The 7,658-nt window shown below is 41.1% G+C and overlaps 1 protein-coding gene across 1 annotated transcript; it reads left to right on the top strand.

The window, feature by feature from the left end:
• The first annotated feature begins 1,730 nt into the window (after positions 1–1,730).
• On the top strand, positions 1,731–7,412 carry txn2 (thioredoxin 2). Its single transcript, XM_008415397.2, has 4 exons — positions 1,731–1,835; positions 4,646–4,911; positions 6,909–7,032; positions 7,117–7,412. The coding sequence occupies exons 2-4, from the start codon at positions 4,646–4,648 to the stop codon at positions 7,231–7,233; spliced, it is 507 nt and encodes a 168-aa protein (XP_008413619.1). The 5' UTR covers positions 1,731–1,835; the 3' UTR covers positions 7,234–7,412.
• The last annotated feature ends 246 nt before the right edge of the window (positions 7,413–7,658 follow it).

The following is a 7,658-nucleotide window of genomic DNA, read 5'->3' on the forward strand; positions in this document are numbered from 1 at the left end:
CAATGAAAATGGGCACGTCTGCGGTACAGGTAGAGCATGGAATGGGGCGTCCGGATAGGAAGAGGGTGAGGGAGGGGGGGAGTTTTCGGGAAGTAGGAGAGGTACTTGTAGGTGGGGTTCCACCTGGTTAATGGGGGGCAGGAAGTGAGGTCGCCGGTCCCTCCTAGAACTTGTCACTCTTTCTGGGTCCCCTTGGGTCATTGTTGCGCTGGATCCGGCCACTGATGGCTGCTGAAGGTAGTGTGAGAAGATGGAGTTCCTTGCATTGCCGTCTGCAATCCCAAGACTTTGTAGCCAGACACAGTGTTTGGCATTGTCTTCCCTCACATCTGACATGGCAGCCACGTATTTCTGTCTACCTGCCGACCCTGCCCTTTGTCTCTTCTTTTTCCCTCTTTGCTGTTCCTCTTTGACAGCAGGATCCTCTGACATCTGAAACGAAGTCAACAGTCGGGCTTGCCTTCCTGTGTTTTTTCTGTTGGCTGTCGCAGGGACACCCAAACATGAAGGAAGCTTTCCATCCTGCTGCTTGACTTGGGTTTGAGAACATTTTGACACCAAAGAGCATATGTCTGACCTGAATGCAGCTGTCTTCTGAAGATCAGAGCTCTCTTCAGGTTTGATCGCRTCCTCTGAAAGTACATCAACACAACTTGATGTGATCTCCTCTTTCTGACCAAATTTTTTCATTTTTAAATCTGTAAAGGTGCATGTGTCCGAAGGTTCTTCTGCCTGGTGCATATTTGCAGGAAGCACAGTACTGGATCCGTTGAGACTGTAACGGAGTCGCCGGTGTGGAGGGAGGCTGGCCCAAAGCCCAGAGAGTCCGATGCTACGAAACAGTGGTGGAGGTGTCATGGGGAAAGGTCTTGAATCTCCAAATCTATTCTCTGCACAATTATCCATCTTGAATTTGACATCCATTAGTGCCAAAAATCTAACTCCTTGGATGTTTAGTTTTCCTAGACCAATAATAACGCCTCCAAAGAACTCAAAGTTCTTCTATCATCTAGTCCTTACCAGTTTTAATAATCCAGTCTCTGTCTGGTAGCTGACATGTGTTCCTCTCTGCTCAGAGACAGATTCAGTGTGTCTGAGCAGGACTTTTCCGCCCTTTGCTTTGGATGACACCACTCTAACTCCAAACAACCTTCCCACCGCTTCTCTCTTTCATCCTGTTTGTGTTCTGGGCATGAAAGGCACAGCACCCAGTTCTCCGTGCCATTCCACCTCAATGAATAATGAATCAGCAGTATAGAACAGCACAGATGAATCTACATATGTCCCAAGACAGCTTCACCTAGGGTTTGACTTTTGAGCACACACACACACACACACACACACACACACACACACACACACACACACACACACACACACACACACACACACACACACACACACACACANACACACACACACACACACACACACACACACACACACACACACACACACACACACACACACACACACACACACACACACACACACACACACAGATAGATAAATAGGCTTTGTATTTTCTTTTTCATTTATGCAAATTTATTGATAATTCTTTTTCATAGTCATCAAACTATGTTGCTTTATTCGATAGTATGCATTATTGTTATAGTAAAGCTGGACATAAAGTCAAAATGAGGGAATAATATTCCTTCGCGGGATTCTCTAATAGTGCACTGCTCAACTTGTCCAGACGATGGCGCTACTCACGGAGCAGAGGCCGCGAAAGAGGAGTTAAAAAAAGCTCCGCTGTCCCTTTTTGATCTGCGGCACCAGAACGGAAGCACTTCATTGGTCCGCGAGGCCAGGCTCAGCGGTTACCAAACAGCAAGGTAAGGGTGCCTGGGAAGGCGTCAAGTGTCCTGTCTGTTCGGGACTGCTCTGTGGGACATTTAGGACAGGGCTGTCTAAGTGTTTGTTTTCGGGGGGACTGTATCTTGTTCACGACGAGAGGAGACGTTCAGCCGGTGAGGTGAGGAGGCGGAGGACGAAGGGCAAAGTCATACGTAACGTGGATTAATGGAGGAGAGAGCAGCCGGTAGATTTACAGTGAGAATAAAAGCAGAAACTCGTACAAAGTTCCTGTGAAAGGATTTGCTATTACCGAGGAAGAGGAGGTTGTTCAGATATTAAACTTACGGCATGGTTTAGCTTAGTTTTATAATAGATCAACATGGCTGTGAGTGAAGAAAACAAACCGTGCCAATTAATTTAAACACTTATCAAGATGTCTACTTTTTGTTTTATGAATAAATCTTTCAACATGTAGAAAGCAGATTAATCCGTTATGTTTTGTGAGTGTTGTTTTCGTAAATTATGCTTAACATTTGAAGTGTGTAGGATTTATTATTGATTGCGGTCAATCAGTTGGACATTTGAGGACAGAAATCTTCGTTTTCCCTTTTTATTGTATGGGGTACCAAAAACACTTGAACCAATGAAAGTAGGGATTTGGTTTCTGACATTCCCCGTTGCACAGAAATGTTCAGGTCATGCAATTTTACTACCTAAAAAATAGCAGTGAAAATCTATTAAGAGATGCTTTTTTTTAGCCTTGAATAGCTTTGCTGAGTCTTTTCCAGACAGTTTTTTTTGTGTTTGTGTGTGTGTCAGATTTACAGGCCTTCCACAAACACAATGCTAAATTCGGGCTTGGGACTTCTGTATGTAATTTAAAAAAAACGAAAAAGTGAATACAGTAATTCCTAAATTGCTTGTTAAAATCTATGTAATTGATTAATTAATATTAACATGGTAAAGTCCCAGACACCCCCCAAAAAATAATAAAATTATGCGTTGGTCATTAAAGCTTACCAAAGCAAAAAACAAAATTGTTTTATAGTTTACACACCAACTAATAAATAGCTACTAGCTGATTCATTGGTAGAGCTATCTGCTCCGGTAGAGTCTACAATCTGCTGCTAACTTGCTAACTCTAGTTTATAAACAGTTTGCAGTAATTAGATTTGGAATGTGTTTCTTTAATTGAGACAATAACTCTTTGAAATATTTACAATTCAATTTGTGTTTTATTTTTTTAATTTGTAGAAAAGTGCATTAACTCTCTTTAAGCCAGTTAATCAGCAGTGTGCAGCGACAGTTTGGGAAGGCGCATCACAGGATCAGCTTCTCGTGTATTTCAGTTGAAGTACCTTTAAACTGTGTGGCAGAAATCAGGTTGGTTCTGTAATGGTAACATTTTAGGACCTTGAGGTACCTTAATACCAGTTTCGTAGCCATGTCTACCCAACGAAGGAAAAAGTAAAGAGGAACTTGCTGATTTGGACTATGTGACTTTGGACTATGTAACTCTGCAGCCCTTTTTAAAATGAAAGCCAAATAAACCGAAGCAACACTTAGAATGTGCTCTGCATGTGGAAAACAGTGTTTTCACAACTTTATGTACTTTATAATGGAAAGAATACACAATTACAACAACAAAAAAATTACCAATTTTAATGATTTCTTTTAGGAATGAGTTCGTATAACTTCGTAATCGTTTCCGTGAAATCGGATAAAACATGTTTCTATGTTTGCTATGTATGTCTTTTCTAAGCTTTAATCTCTTCATCTGCCACCACAGACATATGGAGAGTGAAGAATGCCAAATTACAATAATTAAATGTTATTTTTATTAATTATTTTTGTAAACTGAAAATACAAGAATAATTTATTAAATTATAGATATAATTATATGCGCCTCAATTAAATGTATTGATTTTAATTTGAAAACTAGAAATAATTATTTCATTATTTAATAAGTTATTTCATGATGGTTGTGCTGAAGTACATTATGAATTCATTTAAACTGTCAACTCCACCCATCAAACTCAGTTTGCTGGACTGGAGCAAAACCCTGACATCAGATTGACTGCCTCAGAAAGTGCTTTAAGGCAGCTTCCTGCAAGTTTGCTATGAATTTGGGCCAATATTTTCACTGGAAGTGTAGAAATGACCTCAGTAAATTGTTGTAATTTATTTTCTACTAATTCTAAGTGACCAACTCCAGACTCTATATCTGTAGTTTGGTCTGAAATATCTTTAATACGTTCACAAGAGAGCTGGAGGAAGCTGCCATAGACTTCAGCCAAAATTCTTAGCTCTGCCCACTAGCTAGCACCAGCTAATGCTTTCTCATGCCCTTCTTAGAGGTATTTTAAACCTATAGAAGCTGCCATAATCCTGCCATAATCCCGCCCACTGAGTTTGATTAGTGAAGTTAACAAATTAAGTTAATTAATTTTGTGCTTTAGCACAAGAGCATAAAATGATTTATCAAATTATTAAATAATTAAATGAAGGTTTTAAACTGAAATCAACACATAATTAATTCAATGTTTAATAAATAATTTCTGTATTTCTTTTCCCCAGTTTTCCAAATTTTTTGATACATTAAGGTATTTATTTATTGTTATTTGGCACTTTTTGCTCTCCATACAGACTAGCTATCTTGGGGAATTCTTGTTAAACCTTATTTGTTCGTCACACATAAATTACAGAAATCTGGAGGCCAATCCAGTCCTGCAAGTGCAGAACGGCAGCGAACTTGTTTTCCTCGCACTCGTACAGCGTTGACTCGGCAACCGCAGTTGATTCTGTCCTATCAATAACAAACACACATCCTCTGCTTTTTCTGTTTCAGATGGCACACCGACTCCTAGCACGCAGAATCTGGACGCTCTCAGTGAAAGACGTCCGCTGCCTCCCGTCATCCGCCGTCACCTCATCTTCGTTTTCCACCTCCCTTCATCCTGTCTCAAGCCGAGCGTCCTTCCTCGCCCCGTCTCGAACGCCTGCCGTTACCCACGCCGTCCGCCGGGCGGTCTCCTTCAACGTTCAGGACAACGAGGACTTCACGGAGAGGGTCATCAACAGCGACCTGCCCGTGTTGGTCGACTTTCACGCACAGTGAGTGCTGCCTCACCTGTCCAGGTTTCCTTAACAAGGTCAGACTGAACTAAACCTGTGAAAATCGAGCTCCAGTCGCATTAGGAAGCTGCGAAGCAAACTCTGTAAATCCGCTGACTCTGGCTAAGTGTGAGCTGACCACCGAATAGGCAAGGAGAAGAACGGAAACGACACAAAGTAAATTCGTAAATTAATCTCATCTACACTGCAGTCGTGTTATAAAAGCTTGAATTTATCTAACATTCTGTTATTAGTTAATTTAGCATCTCTTTTCAAATGTCCAGGTTAAAACATGTCGATTGTGATGCTCAAAAGTCTTGTAATAAATAAAAAGTGATCAGAGCAGATAAATGTAGAGGTCCAGTATTTTGCACTTTGAAGATTTCTCATGACGAGGAATCTTTTCAGGGAGAGACGGTTACAGCTATGAGTCATATCTTTAATTTCTAACAGGAACTTTAGAGCAATCCATCTCTGTTTTATCCTTCGTTATAAGGGCCCAGGACTGCTTCATGGATCAGTTTTACGTGTCACGTTTTGAGGCTGTGCTAAATTTGTCAAATAGAAAGTCTCCTGGTTCCCATAGCAATTATTCCAGACACATTTTAAGCTTAAGAAAATCCCCTCGAGGGGCGAAGTTCTTTCCTTTTTTCACAAATGTTTGTATCTGAATTCCCTTTGTTCAACAGCGCATCTGTAAGGAGAATGTAAGTGAATTATTTTCAATGCTCTCCTGTTGAAAATGTTCAGCGACACCCACAAAATTCACTGACCACCTCGGACATTGGCTTCAGAGCTCTTGAAGACCTTCCCCGCAGCACTAATTTGCCGATGTGTGGTTGGGTGTTTGGGTTAAACCTTGCCTGACATTTGCCTTCCTACACAATTTTGCTACATTGTCAACTGGGATTTGTCCCATTAAGCTGGATTTCTCAGAATGAATTTCATCCAGGCCAATCAGCGAACAGGAGACGTTGAGAACGATGATGTCGAGTTTCTACACTGTTTTTCAGTTGTGCTCTGCCTAGGGTTGTAGTTTGGCAACGACACTGGAGGAAGTAAACGAAGCTATTCGGTACGTGTTGGCCCCGCCTCCAAATATTGAACAATTAAAGTTCTTTTAATCTTCTCTTTGCAGTATTGTTTACAGCGCACCTAATTTCCTCTAAACTTCATAGCTTCTTTCACACATTACTACGTCACAGCCAAACGTTTGCAATTGGATAAAGTCAGATCTAATCGTTTAAAACTTCAACAAAATCCACGCCTCTAGCAAGCAATCGTTTCTCAATAGCAGAGGGTCGAGACCGTTTGGACAAAACAAAACGTAGAACAAGGTAGGTTGAACCCCACCTGTCCAGTACGAGTCCAACTGGCGGTGGAAACACTCTTGAATACACCGGACCATAAAATAGCGTTCTAACCAGGAGTTGCTCCCTTCAACTTTTCACAACACTTTGCTTGATGACTGCAGAAACCACTTGAGTTCTTGGTTCTGAGATGATCAGTGTTGTACATCGTCATCCGTACTGGAGTCTTTAAGCAATTGAGTCGCTAGTTCAGTTTCCATTGACATTTAACTGCAAATTAGAATTACGGAAATAGATTTGCTTGATGGAAACATGCCAAATTTGGAAGAAAAAAAAAAGTTTTTTGCGCCAGAATTAGGTGGTTTATGGCTGTATTGAAATTGGTGTATTTCACAAAACTGCAATTGAAACACTTTATTAGCATCGCACGAGTCTTGTGATCAACAACCAGATGCTACTAGTGGTGGAAATGACAAAGAAAACAACAGGAAGTTGTAGGAGGGTGACGTTGCGGCATGTTTTTTAATGACTCACTGCACAAGCAAACTTATTCATGTGTGATTTTAATAATGAATACACGGCAATTGTGAAATTATGTTTTTCTGACAGTGGAATATCAACAAGTCTTGCGCACATTTGTAATGTAAAAGCAGCTACTCACAGCGGTTGTGGTGGTGGTGTTTTTAGGTGGTGTGGTCCCTGTAAGATCCTCGGGCCGAGGTTGGAGAAGGCCGTTGCAAAACAGAAAGGCCGCGTCGCCATGGCAAAAGTTGACATCGACGATCACACAGACTTGGCTATTGAGTACGGGGTGAGTACTCTGTTAAACCGAACATGTTGCTGCTTGATTAACGTAAGGCTTGACTCAGCTTGAGGTGTCTCTGTGCCTGTCCAGGTGTCTGCTGTTCCTACAGTCATCGCCATGAGGGGAGGAGACGTCGTCGACCGCTTTGTGGGGATCAAAGATGATGATCAGCTGGACTCATTTGTCTGCAAAGTCATTGGACAATAAGCCGGCAGTCCCCCCACCTAGCTGTACACCATCATTATGGTGCTGTTACCTAAGATCATGGCATGTCAGGCAGGCAGTGCCGCAGTCCTACTTGGCCAACTCTTTAGCGCTCACACTCGTCTCTAGACAATCTGCTTCGGCTGTGGATTGTTGTTTCGGTCTTTTTCTCTTTTTTCTTGGTCCACTGATGGGTGTTTGCATTTTATGACGGAGTATTAGGTCCATACTAAGGGAAAAAAATCAGTTATGAGAATAGTCATACAATTACAAGAAAACAAAGTCATGTTTTGAGAATAAAGCAAAAATAAAGTTGACATGAAAAAGTGATTTTCAAAATAATCCTAACATTATGAGAATAAAGTCTAAATATTACGACTTTTCTTGTAATTTAGTGACTCTATTGTCATAATTTTATATTACTAATT

Source organism: Poecilia reticulata, linkage group LG8 (genome assembly GCF_000633615.1).
Source record: "Poecilia reticulata strain Guanapo linkage group LG8, Guppy_female_1.0+MT, whole genome shotgun sequence".
In the NCBI taxonomy this organism is placed as follows: domain Eukaryota; kingdom Metazoa; phylum Chordata; class Actinopteri; order Cyprinodontiformes; family Poeciliidae; genus Poecilia; species Poecilia reticulata.

Excerpts from the sequence above, each read along its gene's own strand:
- txn2 (XM_008415397.2), top strand. The coding sequence starts at position 4,646 with ATGGCACACCGACTCCTAGCACGCAGAATCTGGACGCTCTCAGTGAAA. Across the intron at positions 4,912-6,908 it reads TTGGTCGACTTTCACGCACA|GTGGTGTGGTCCCTGTAAGA; the intron begins GTGAGTGCTGCC and ends TGGTGTTTTTAG. Across the intron at positions 7,033-7,116 it reads ACTTGGCTATTGAGTACGGG|GTGTCTGCTGTTCCTACAGT; the intron begins GTGAGTACTCTG and ends GTGCCTGTCCAG.